Here is a 13,977-nt window from a genome sequence, read left to right on the forward strand (position 1 = left end):
ATGACGTAGTTTTGATGTCATCTATGTTGTCATTGTGGAGTGGCCAATTATGATCACATGATGAGAACTATTTATAGTTGGGCCCAGACCAGCCACGTGACTTGAGAAAATATAAAGTGGCTAAAAATAGATATAGGTCATGACTGGTCATGCTGTCATGAGCGATCGCGACACAATCGAGCGCCCATCTTCAGCTCCCGCTCTACCTCCACAAAGGATCCCAGGGTACCTTTGGGAATCCTGGACTCCTACTCTGTCGGAGATCGACCAGAAGTCGAGACCTGTGGTCAATGCAGTCGCGGAGACTAGCGCACAGCGACTCCTTCCAGTAGGGTTCGAGAGGGCTTTGTGGTCAGGGGTTACGTAACGGGGCTGTCGTGATTGCACTCACGAACAGTCATGACCAGTCATGACACTTACGATCGCAACAAAGCTCGTGGAGTGCGCTGTAATTCCGCTTCATTTTGCTTTTCATGATCACGTGACCGGCTACTTCAATAACCGGTCACATGACCCGGTTTGGCTATCTTACATTACCAACTTACATAATCATTCTATGACATTCCCGGACATTCTATATGATATCATTATGATGTCACAAACGCGTCATAAACACGTCATGCATGACATCACACATACGTCACTTGTTTACCATTAGTAGTAGTACCCCGCACTGCTTGGTCTGTGCGCACACATTCCTTACCATATTAGTTAGTCTGTTTGGCTCAACCAAACATCATGTACTTGTATATAATCTGAGCAATCTACGCCCCAAGACTCTAAGTGAGTTCTTGTGGGAATCCCTCCTATGAATCTACACCCAGTCTTGCCATGTCGGCGAGCAGTCGTCCTCCTCATCCCGACATACCCTCTCGGCGTCGTCCTGTAAAGGGCTTCGTCGTCTACCACTCTTAGCGGGTTTTTCTTGTGTTGTTGGTTTCTGGGGCTCGCGCCTTAGGAGTTGCTCACAAAAAAACTCACTTCCCTTTGCCCCCTAAACCAACCCTTGCCGCATTCCGGGGCGTATTCGCTGGAACCCTATTGGTCGAGAGTCGACCTGGAGCCTGTTTTTTTACGTACAGCCACTTTGGCTTCTTCGGGACCCGTTTAAACCTTTTACGTAAGCGCTGGGCACCAGGCCCTTAAACGTACCAGGCATTAGGCCGGTGGCAAAGCGAGGGACAGGGAGAACCGCAAGGCTCCTGATTGCTTGACCGCATCCCTATACTATAGTTCAACTTCTTTGGCTTTGGCCGTGTCCTCGTGAGGCGCACTTGTTGTAGGGCAGTTGGGCAGTAAATAGCGAGTGCCACCATCCCGAGGTGCGAACAAAGTAGAGACCGGGGGTTAAAGCGGTCCTCAAAGACCTGCACTCCGCAACTCCTTCCAGTAGTGCTTTTGGAGGCTTTGTGGTCAGGAACGACGTACCGGGGCTAGCCGAGCAGCTTCCCTAAGGGTCCGCGTTTCACTCGAGAAAATTGTTGAAAGGGAGGCCACGCAGGTCAGCTCTTAGTCTATAGGAGCAGTGAAACTAGGATCCCAATTGGGTCTATAGTCACTTCCTCGATCTGTTGCGCTCTGCGGAGTTGAACAGCGTGGATCACCTGTGCCCACCCGACGTTTGCGCCAGCAACGACACAGAAGTCACCTGTGCATCTCGTTGTCTGGAGTATCTCCTGTACTCCTATTACTATAGTCTGGTGTGGGGAAAGGCTATTGGCCCCAATCGAGTCACAGCGGCCCGACGCTGTCTACTTTACTTACACTTTTACATCGTACTTCGCCTTGAACATTCGGACTGTTTTGAACAATGCCTCCGCCCACCACCCCATACGATGGATTCAACCTTGAGCAGTCGGTCCAGATCTGGACCCAGCTAGACCAGATGCAGAGGCAATTTGACTCTGACCTGAGCGATGCGCAAGACGAGATTAATGCGTTAACTACTCAGCGCCAGGAAACACATGATCTGGCACAAGCACAAGCCAGATTAATCGCAACGCTCCAAGGTCAGCTGGCAGCCTATCAGGCCATCCAACACGCGCAGCCAGGTCCCGCTGCTATCGAAAAGAAGATCGTGGGTGTCAAAGATCCTGGTGACTTTGACGGAGAACCAGGGAACTTCGCGCCCTGGAAAAGTAGAATGGGGCTGTGGCTCTACGCCAATGCCTCCGCGCTGCCAACCAACTTTGATAAATCCTCCGCCATCCTTACACGGATGAAGGGCAAGATCCCGGCCAAGTGGGCACAATACCACATTGACCTGTACAAGAGTGGAGCCGAGCCCTGGCCCACAGAAGACGAGATGCTCAAACTCGTCGCAGAAGCATTCCTTCCGAGCTCCACAAAAGATTGGGCACGGAAGAAGTTGTTGGGTCTCCGCATGGGAGAAAGAAGGGTGGAGGAGTGGCTGGCCGAGTTCTTCATTTTGAAGGAACAAGGCAAGGTGGAGGACGGTCATGCGATCAACTTGCTCATCAAAAATATGAGCAACCCCATCCGGGAAGAACTATATCGGGTGGGAGGTCAACACAAAACGGATCTCAAAAAGGTGTACGCCGCGGTACGCATTATTGGGATCCGGATCAAAGAATACAACATCACAATCGGGAAGAGGAGGGTTAACTACGAGCCAAAGCCATTGACCTTCACGGCAAACCAGCGTGCTCCGCCCTATATGGGTGAACCAATGGAGATAGGAGCTACGCAGGTGGCGCAAAGTAGTGGCCCTAGAGGAGGGTGTTTCACCTGCCAAGGTCCCCACTTCGCAAGGGACTGCCTGCAGAGGAAAGGGGGAGGCCAGCCACGGCAGCAGCAGCAGCAGCAAGGAAGTCGCCCACAGGGCGCCACGGGACATCAAGCCCGTGCTCTATATGACCCCTACACGGGGAAACTCATTGAGCAGCCTCAGACAGCAGAGGCACAAAATGGGAGCAGTGCTACCCCATTACGGTGGCAAGCCGCGACCAAGGACATGGACTTTGAGGCCGCTAGAGCCTATTTTAGGGACTACAAATCTTTAAACGGATAATGAGCTCCGATGAGCGGGGTAATCGGGACTCTTCAAACTGTTCAGACAGTGTAGCATTGAAAGACACTTTTAATTATAATAGGTACCATGTACTCGGTAAGTGTACGATAGAAGACCCGGAAGCGGACTTAACGTCCCACCAGGGCATGCATACCCAAGGGGGGTCTGAGTTCGCGCAGCGAGAAGTAAGAAGTAGGGGAGTGCCTAGTATTTATCCTCAGTCAGACGTCGCCCACGCAACAGTAGGGGCTAGCTCTCAAAAGGAGCTAGATATCACTGGGAGCGGCTGGCAGCAGCGACCCTGCAGGACCCCCGCACCAGTGGTCAGTCGATGTATGGAGAGTTCCAAGGCCCCTGAAAATGAAAAACCTCGCGAAACTCAGCTCGGCGGTGGGAAATCCGTGCTTAATTCCCCAATAGAAGAAATACATAAAAAATTAGCCAATATAAACACTATATCTATAAAATCCCCGCCTGTACAATTGATACGTACTTATAATATGGACAGAGAAATACTTATGCCTGTGACTGTGCGACAAGAGAATTGCGAGATAGCATGCTCAGCGTTACTCAACTCCGGAGCCACAGGGCTATTTATAGATTGGGATTGGGGCAAGAAGCAGGGCTTCAAGTTCACAAAGAAGGAACACCCCATTACGGTATTCAATGTGGATGGATCCAAGAACACAGCGGGTAGTATCATGCACTCGTTGGAACTTGTGATTGAATACAAGGGACATAGAGAGAAGGCACAGTTTGAAGTAACCAAATTGGGAAAAATGCCCATGATTCTCGGGTTTAACTGGTTAGCGCACCATAACCCTGAGATCAATTGGGAAACTGGTGACGTCAAAATGTCCCGGTGCCCACACAACTGCTTCAAATTGTGGCCCGAACCTAGGTGGAGGAAAGCGGAAAAAGATTCGGAGATTGATTCTGCCAAAACTATCTATAGAATCATCCGCAGGATCAAGGACAATTTAGATGCCAAGAAAGCGGAATCACAGGATGATCCTGCAGCCTTGGTACCCCCAACTTTACACAAGTACTTATCGGTATTTTCAAAAATTGCATCTGAACGCATGCCGGAACAAAAGGCATGGGATCATGCCATTGAGCTCATGGATGGCTTTACCGCCAGGAAGGGAAGACTCATTCCTCTTTCGGAGGAAGAACTAGGAGAGATCCGAGACTTCATTAGGGGAGAATTGGACAAAGGGTACATCCGACCCTCTAAATCTCCACAGACTTCTCCGGTGTTCTTCATCCCCAAGAAGGACAGGAAAAAGCGTATGGTGCAAGATTACCGGTATTTAAACAAGTGGACGGTCAAAAATAATTATCCAATTCCGTTGATCGGAGATCTCATAGATCAGTTAAAAGGAGCAAAACTATTCACCAAAATGGATCTGCGCTGGGGCTACAACAATGTACGGATCAAAGATGGTGATCAGTGGAAGGCAGCGTTTACCACGCCTCTGGGCTCCTTCGAACCAGAAGTAATGTATTTTGGCTTATGTAACTTGCCCGCTACGTTCCAGAACATGATGAACAATATACTGGGTGATATGGATGATTGTGTAGTAGTATATATAGACAATATATTCATCTTCAGCAAAGATGGCGATAGAGACGCCCACCTGAAAAAAGTAAAAGAAGTCCTGCAGAGGCTCAAAGATAACGATTTGTTCATAAAACCAGAGAAATGTTCATTCATGGTAGAACAAGTAGACGTCTTGGGATTTCTGGTCGGAAAAGGAAAGGTGGAAATGCATTCGAGCAAAGTCGAAGCTATCACCTCATGGCCAGTACCCAAAAACGTCAAAGGAGTCAGATCGTTTATCGGACTGGCAAATTTCTACCGCCGGTTTATCAAGGACTTCAGTAGAATAGCCAGGCCTCTGCATAACTTAACAAAAAAGGACGAGAGGTGGCAATGGACCACGGTGGAGAACACTGCGTTCGAGGAGTTGAAGAAAGCATTTACAACTGCGCCAATACTCGCATTTCCGGACAACAGCCATCCAATGAGAGTAGAAGCCGATGCTTCTGACTTCGCGACCGGAGCAGTGCTCTCAGTATTATTAGAAGATGAAAAATGGCACCCATGTGCTTTTATTTCGCACGCTCTGACAGGAGCAGAGCTTAATTACCCTATCTATGATAAAGAGCTATTAGCCATTATAAGAGCGCTACAGGCTTGGCGCCAATATCTGGAAGGATCGCACATCAAATTTGAGGTCTGGACTGACCATGCGAACTTGATGTACTTCATGGAAAGTCAAGACCTTAATCATCGTCAGGCACGATGGTGGCAGTACCTTACCAGATTTAACTATGGCCTTATCTATAAAAAGGGATCGTCCATGGGAAAGGTCGATGCCCTAAGCAGGAGAGAGGATCATGCAGAAGGCGTGGGAGACAAAAATAAAGGGATCACGGTGCTACCGCCATTCAAGAATGTAGAATGGCATCGCATTCAAAATCTCAAGTTGAAAACCATGGACGTGGTTTCAGCGATTAGACAAAAATCCAAAAATATCAATATAAACCTTGTAAACACCAAAAACAAGGAGGTAGAGATCAAGGATGGACTATGTTATGTAAATAATAAAATATTTGTGCCGCATGATCACATGTTACGCATGCAGTTGCTAGACATGCATCATGATAACCCGAGTGCTGGACATCCGGGTGTAGAACGCACGCTGGAATTATTGCAACGTAACTATTGGTGGAAGGACATGAAGGACATGGTACAAGAGTACGTCGGAGCGTGTCAGAGGTGTGGAAGGAACAAGGGCACAGGTAAAGCACCGGCCGGCAAACTGCAGCCATTACCAATACCTACAGGCCCTTGGAAAGATATTTTGGCCGACTTCATCACAGGACTACCAAAATTGCGAGGGTACACCGCAATATTGGTTGTCGTTGACCGATTTAGCAAGGAGGCAGTATTTATACCCACCACGGACAAAGTCTCTTCGAAAGAACTATCCTGTCTTTACAGAGACCATATTTGGAAGGACCATGGACTACCAGAGACAGTAGTGTCAGATAGAGGTCCCCAGTTCGCGAGCAAGTTCTCACGCGAACTTGCCAAGGTGCTGGGCATCAAAAATAATTATTCTACAGCCTATCACCCACAGACGGATGGTCAGACAGAACAAATCAACCAGGAGCTGGAAAAATACCTTTGCATGTATTGCTCAGACTCTCAATCCACATGGACTGATTGGCTAGCACTGGCGCAATTCGCGCACAACAACACTAGAACTTCAGCGACTGGTCAATCGCCATTTGAAGTTACTAGGAGTTATGCGCCTAGAATGGGAGTAGAACCCCTAGAAGGGAAGGTCGAGGCAGTAGCCAAGACAAAAGCAGAAATGAAACAAACCCTGGAGGTCACGAGGAAGGCCTTGGAGCGGATCAAGGAGAAGATGAAACAATCCGCGGACAAGAAAAGAAGCGATGCGCCGGAATACAAGATTGGAGATGAAGTCTGGCTATCTTCATCTAATCTTAATCTCGTAGACCGACCATCAAGAAAACTAGCGGAGCGATGGCTTGGACCATACTCTATAACTAAACTAATGGGACCAAACGCAGTAGAACTGCGGTTACCCTCTCATATGCACTGTCACCCGGTTGTGAACGTAAGTCGCATCAAACCATTTATTGATCGACTCGACGGGCAACGCACCAACCATCCTGGACCCACGGAGGTTAACAAGGAAGGCCATGCGGAGTATGAAGTTGAGAAGATTGTAGACTCTAGACTGCGCGGGGGCAAATTAGAATATCTAGTCCACTGGAAGGGCTATGATGACGATGCAAGGACCTGGGAACCTGCATCTAACTTAACAAACGCTCAAGCTAAATTAAAAGAGTTTGAAACTCGAAAACCCTCGGCGCCGCGGAGGCTAAGGGGGATTGACCCTAACTTATTCAATCAGCTATTTATTCCACGTGTTAACGATACCAAGGCTGAGCCTGAACTCCACTTGCGGCTCAACAAATTTGTCAATGAGGACATTGGAGCCTAAACGGGGGGGGTAGTGTTGCGATCGCACTCACGAACAGTCATGACCAGTCACGACACTTACGATCGCAACAAAGCTCGTGGAGTGCGCTGTAATTCCGCTTCATTTTGCTTTTCATGATCACGTGACCGGCTACTTCAATAACCGGTCACATGACCCGGTTTGGCTATCTTACATTACTGACTTACATAATCATTCTATGACATTCCCGGACATTCTATATGATATCATTATGATGTCACAAACGCGTCATAAACACGTCATGCATGACATCACACATACGTCACTTGTTTACCATTAGTAGTAGTACCCCGCACTGCTTGGTCTGTGCGCACACATTCCTTACCATATTAGTTAGTCTGTTTGGCTCAACCAAACATCATGTACTTGTATATAATCTGAGCAATCTACGCCCCAAGACTCTAAGTGAGTTCTTGTGGGAATCCCTCCTACGAATCTACACCCAGTCTTGCCATGTCGGCGAGCAGTCGTCCTCCTCATCCCGACATACTCTCTTGGCGTCGTCCTGTAAAGGGCTTCGTCGTCTACCACTCTCAGCGGGTTTTTCTTGTGTTGTTGGTTTCTGGGGCTCACGCCTTAGGAGTTGCTCACAGGGGCTGGTCGAGCAACCTCCCTAAGGTTACGAATCTCGTTCGAAAAACTATCAAAAGGTTACCATGCAAGTGCTTAACTTGCAGCAGCTGTGCAAAAGACCAGGTCACAGTGTGGGCCTAGGAGTCACAGTCCGTAAATCCTTGGCGTGCCCGCCCTGGAGAGCTCGTGCCGTGCCAACGTCAGCACCAGCGGTGACACAGAAGTCACCTGTGCATCTTGTCATCTGGAGTATCTCCTGTACTCTTATTACTATAGTCAGGTGTGGGGAACGGCTATTGGCCCCAACCGAGTCACAGCGGCCAGACGCTGTTTACGATACTTATATTTCTACCATCAACTTTTACTTGAACACTATCTTTCCCATCTCTGATGCCGCCCCCAACCGTCCCCTACAACGGGTTCACGCTCGCCCAAACCCAAGCAATCTGGGGCGAGCTAGACCGCATGCAGACGGCCCACGACGCAGATCTCCAATGCGCACAGCAGGAGATCCATGATCAGCAGCAACAGTTCAACTGCATGAACCAGCTGGCCAATGCGCAGCAGACGGAGATCACCAGACTAGCTGGTCTCCTACAGAACTACCAGGCGATACAACACGCCGCGCCTGGTGCTGCTGCCATTGAAAAGAAGATCATTGGCGTCAAGGACCCCGGCGAGTTCCATGGGGAACCCGGCAATTTTGCTCCCTGGAGGAGCAGAGTGCGATTGTGGCTCCATGCCAACAACGCCGCGCTGACAACAAACTTTGATTGCTCATCCGCCATTCTCACTCGGATGAAGGGACGCATTCCCGCGAAATGGGCCCGGTACCACATCGGCCAGTTCGAGAGCGGTGCCCTTCCATGGCCGACCCCGGAGGACATCATGCAGCAGATCTCGGACGCTTTCTTGCCAAGCACGACCAAGGAGTGGTCCCGCAAGAAGGTCGTGTCCCTGGCGATGGGGAACAGAAGAGTGGAGGAGTGGCTCACAGAGTTCTACATCCTCAAGGAACAGGGCAACATGGAAGACGCCCACGCTATTGATTTGCTCATCAAAAACATGAGCCCAGTCATTCGCGTAGAAGTATTCCGAGGGGGTCACCAACACCTCCCCCGGTTCAACAATCTCTTCAACAAAGTAAAGGAGATTGGTGTCCGAGTGGAGGAATATGACATCACCATGGGGAAACAACGAGTCAACTTCGAGCTGGGACTCACTAGCAATGGCGTCACGGCCGGGAGAGGCGAGCCCATGGAGATCGGCGCTGCACCACAAGCATCGTCAAGTCAAGGACCCCGAGGAGGATGCTTCACCTGCCAGGGCCCGCACTTCACGCGGGACTGCCCTCAGAGGAAGAACGGCGGAGGCGGAGGAGCACGCGGAGGAGAAAGTTGCCCACAGGGCGCCGCGGGTCATCATACCCGTGCACTATACAATCCGGAAACTGGCCGGATGGAAGAGCAGCCCCAGACAGCAGGGGCACCCCAAAACTGGAGCCCAGAGTATACTCCAACTCCGCTTAAGTGGCAGACTGCCACCAAGGACATGGACTTTGAGGCCGCTAGGGCCTATTTTAGGGACTACGATTTTTTAAATGGACAATGAGCCCCAACGAGTGGGGTAATTGGGACTCTTCTTACAAACTGAACAGTGTAGCATTGAAAGACACTAGTAATTATAATAGGTACCATGTACTCGGTGAGTGTACAATAGAAGACCCGGAAGCGGATGTGACATCCCACCAGGGCATGAGACCGCAGGGGGGACCCGGGGATCCGCAGCGAATAGTACGAAGTACGTTAGCCATAGTGGATTTTCCATCCGACCAGTCATTAGTGTTACCCGCTGTTGCAAGCGACAAAGGGAGGCGTTCAAGCCCATCAAGCTCGCCGTCCTCAGTCAGGGCACACAGGGACCACCGGGACATGGAGATCTGCGAGCTTTCAGAAAAGGAACAACCTTGGATAAAACTCGGTATGCAAAGTAAGGGCACGCCTAGCATGAAAACCAGACGCCCTCTCCCTGGCTACCCAGAGTCGGGATGGGATACTGGACGAGCAAAGGACCCTGAAATCATCAACAAGTCCTGGCTTGGCCGGCGGGAATCGGTGCTTAATTCCCCTGTAAGTAAAACCCAAGGAGGGACTGTAGACACGCAGCGAGAAGTAGGAAGTAGGGGAGTGCCTAGTATACATCCTCAGTCAGACGTCGCCCACGCAACAGTAGGGGCTAGCCCTGTGATGGGGCTAGATGTCACTAAGATCGGTAAGAGCGAGGCAGAAGCCCCAGTATCTCCCAATCTGGCGACCAGTCGATGTATGGAGCGTTCCAAGGCCCCCGAAAACAAAAAACCTCGTGAGCTACAGCTCAGCGGTGGGAAATCCGTGCTTAATTCTCCAATAAAAGAAATGAATAAAAAATTAATTACCAATGACATTATTACTATAAAATCCCCACCTGTACAATTACGAAGGACTTATAATATGGACAAAGAAATACTTATCCCGGTAGCTGTTCGGCAGGATAGTTGCAAAGTCTCATGTTCAGTGTTACTCGACTCCGGTGCTACTGGATTATTTATCGATTGGGATTGGGCAAAGAAGCAGGGCTTCAAGTTCCAGAAAAAGGAACACCCGATTGTGGTATTCAATGTGGATGGTACTAGAAATACCGCAGGCAGCATTACGCACTCAGTGGATCTAGTCATTGAATACCGGGGACATAGAGAGACAGCGCAATTTGAAGCAACCAAACTCGGGAAAATGCCAATGATCCTAGGATTCACCTGGCTGACCCATCATAATCCCGAGATCAACTGGGACACCGGAGACGTTACCATGTCAAGGTGCTCCCCTGATTGCTTTAAATTGTGGCCCGAACCCAAGTGGAGGAAGGCGGAGAAAATGTCGGAGATTGATTCTGCCGACACTATATATAGAATCATCTGCAGGATCGAGGACAATCTAGATGCCCAGAAAGTGGAGAATCCGGAGGATCCCGCTTCCCTGGTGCCACCAACCCTACATGAGTACTTATCGGTATTCTCGAAGCTTGCGTCAGAGCGCATGCCAGAGCGAAAAGCATGGGACCATGCCATTGAGCTCATGGACGGCTTCTCGGCCAGGAAGGGACAGCTTATTCCCCTTTCAGAGGAAGAATTAGGAGAGATCCGAGAATTCATCAAGGGCGAACTTGAAAAGGGATACATACGCCCTTCGAAGTCTCCTCAGACCACTCCAGTATTCTTCATACCTAAAAAGGACGGGAAAAAGCGCATGGTGCAGGACTACCAATATCTAAACAAGTGGACGATCAAAAATAATTATCCTATTCCGTTGATTTTGGATATTATAGAGCGGTTAAAGGGAGCGAAGCTGTTCACCAAGATGGATCTCTGTTGGGGTTACAACAACGTGAGAATCAAAGAAGGTGATCAGTGGAAGGCAGCGTTCACCACACCTCTGGGCTCCTTTGAACCAGAAGTTATGTATTTTGGATTATGTAACTCGCCAGCCACATTTCAAAACATGATGAACAACGTGCTGGGAGATATGGACAACTGCGTTGTTGTATATATAGACAATATATTTATATTTAGTAAAGATGAAGATAAGCAGGCCCATCTAGAAAAAGTAAAGGAGGTTCTAAAACGGCTTAGGGACAACAACCTATTTGTGAAACCAGAGAAATGCAGCTTCCTGGTTGAACGAGTCGACGTCCTTGGATTCCTCGTGGGAAATGGGGTGGTGGAGATGCATTCGGACAAAGTCGATGCAATCACCTCGTGGCCAACTCCAAAGAACGTGAAAGGCGTCAGATTGTTCATCGGACTTGCCAATTTCTATCGACAATTCATCAAGGACTTTGGAAAAATGTCCAGGCCGTTGCATGACCTCACCAAAAAAGATGAGCCCTGGAGGTGGGAAGAAAAAGAGAAAACTGCATTCAAAAGTCTGAAAAAGGCATTCACAACAGCACCCATACTCGCATTCCCTGACAACAGTCGACAAATGTGAGTAGAAGCCAATGCCTCCGACTTTGCGACTGGAGCAGTACTCTCGGTATTATTGGACAATGAAAAGTGGCACCCGTGTGCCTTTATATCACATGCTCTGACAGGCGCAGAACTTAATTACCCTATCTATGATAAGGAGCTACTTGCCATCCTACGAGCGCTCCAAGCTTGGTGACAATATCTTGAAGGGTCACACATCAAGTTCGAGATCTGGACCAACCATGCAAACTTAACCTATTTCATGGAAGGTCAAGACCTCAAACGTCAACAAGCGCGCTGGTGGCAGTATCTCACCAGATTTAATTATGATCTTATTTATCACAAGGGATCTTCCATGGGAAAGGTCGATGCCCTTAGTAGGAGAGAGGATCATGCCAAGGGCGTGGGAGAAGAAAATAAGGGAATAACGATGCTACCGCCATTCAAAAATGTAGATTGGCACGGCATCCGCAATCTCAAGTTGAAGGCCATGGATGTGGTTTCAGCGATTAGAAGAAAATCTAAAAACATCGATATAACCCTCATAAATATTAAAAACAAAGAAATAGAGATGCGGGACGGTCTCTGCTATATAAACAATAAAATATTTGTGCCACATGATCACAGCTTGTGCATGCAGCTGCTGGACATGCATCATGATAACCCAGGTGCTGGGCACCCGGGAGTAGAACGCATGCTGGAGCTGCTACAGCGTAATTATTGGTGGAGAGATATGAAGGACACGGTACAAGAGTACGTTGGAGCGTGTCAACAATGCGGAAGGAACAAGGGCACAGGTAAGGCACCGGCAGGCAAACTCCAACTGCTGCCTGTACCCTCGGCCCCGTGGAAGGATATCTCAGCCGACTTCATCACAGGGCTACCAAGCTTGCGAGGCTTCACCGCGATTCTGGTAGTCGTTGACCGATTTAGCAAAAAAGCAGTATTTATACCTACCACGGACAAAGTCTCTTTGATAGAGCTATCTTGATTGTATCGGGATAATATCTGGAAGGACCACGGCCTGCCAGAAACAGTAGTATTGGACCGTGGACCACAATTCACAAGCGAGTTCTCTCGCAAGTTAGCAAAGATGCTGGGCATCAAAAATAATTATTCTACAGCCTACCACCCACAGACAGATGGTCAGACGGAGCGTATCAATCAGGAATTGGAAAAGTACCTCCGGATGTACTGCTCCGACAAACAGTCCACGTGGGCAGAATGGCTAGCACTGGCGCAATTTGTGCACAACAACACTAGAACCTCCGCGACTGGACAATCGCCATTCGAGGTTACTATGAGTTACCCGCCTAGAATGGGAGTAGAACCCCTTGAAGGGAAGGTTGAGGCTGCTGCCAAGACAAAAGCAGAGATGGAGCAAACTCTGGAAGTCACGAGGAAGGCCTTGGAGCGGACCAAGGAGAAGATGAAACAATCCGCGGATAAGAAAAGAAGTGATGCGCCCGAGTACAAGATTGGAGATGAAGTCTGGCTATCTTCATCTAATCTTAATCTTGTTGATCGGCCATCAAGAAAACTAGCAGAGCGGTGGCTTGGACCATACTCCATAACTAAATTAATGGGTCCAAACGCAGTCGAACTGCGCCTCCCATCTCATATGTGCTGTCACCCGGTAGTGAATGTAAGCCGCATCAAACCATTTATTGACCGTTTGGATGGTCAATGCACTGATCATCCCGGTCCAACCGAAGTCAATGAGGAAGGCCACGCAGAGTACAAGGTTGAATCCATAATTAACTCTAGAATGCGCGGGCGCAAATTAGAATATCTAGTCCACTGGAAGGGCTATGACATAGACGCTCGCACTTGGGAACCGGAATCCCATTTATCTAATGCTCAAGCTAAGTTATCCGACTTCTGCCGGAGAAACCCAAATGCACCGCGGAGGATGCGGGGGATCAACAGTGGCTTGTTTTCACGACTCTTTACGACACGCGACTAACTGGAACCCGGCATGCGCTGATATACTCCAATCTAGATTCCCAATGAGATCGCGGAGGAAAGGAGGTCAGTGCAGACATCACCAATTGCTTCTCCGCGCTCAGCGTTTCACGCAGAGATATACGTGGAGGAAGACGCGTACACTCAGAAGAACGAGTCAGCGGACAAAAGTCCAACGGACTCCCTGTCCCGCATGACAACCCATACCAGGCACCCTCTTCGCATCCCCATCACTCAGATGTGGGACGCTGAGGCGGCCAGGGTGGTGGACGCGGTAAAATGGGACGTCACAAGTCCAATCTGTGAACGACTCCTAAGGCGCGAGCCCAAGGCAACCACTACAC

General features: G+C 49.2%; 2 protein-coding genes across 2 annotated transcripts; both read left to right on the top strand.

Annotated features, from left to right (window-relative positions):
* Nucleotides 1-1,810: 1,810 nt before the first annotated feature.
* CONPUDRAFT_157944 (uncharacterized protein) lies at nt 1,811-3,031 on the top strand (the record flags this gene model as incomplete). The annotated part of the gene is made up of 1 exon (XM_007774934.1): nt 1,811-3,031. The coding sequence occupies one exon, from the start codon at nt 1,811-1,813 to the stop codon at nt 3,029-3,031; it is 1,221 nt and encodes a 406-aa protein (XP_007773124.1).
* Nucleotides 3,032-8,058: 5,027 nt separating this feature from the next.
* On the top strand, nt 8,059-9,279 carry CONPUDRAFT_157945 (uncharacterized protein; the record flags this gene model as incomplete). Its single annotated transcript, XM_007774935.1, has 1 exon — nt 8,059-9,279. One exon carries the CDS (start codon nt 8,059-8,061, stop codon nt 9,277-9,279), a length of 1,221 nt encoding a protein of 406 aa, XP_007773125.1.
* Between the last annotated feature and the right edge of the window lie 4,698 nt (nt 9,280-13,977).

This window comes from Coniophora puteana, assembly GCF_000271625.1.
Source record: "Coniophora puteana RWD-64-598 SS2 unplaced genomic scaffold CONPUscaffold_13, whole genome shotgun sequence".
Lineage (NCBI taxonomy): Eukaryota > Fungi > Basidiomycota > Agaricomycetes > Boletales > Coniophoraceae > Coniophora > Coniophora puteana.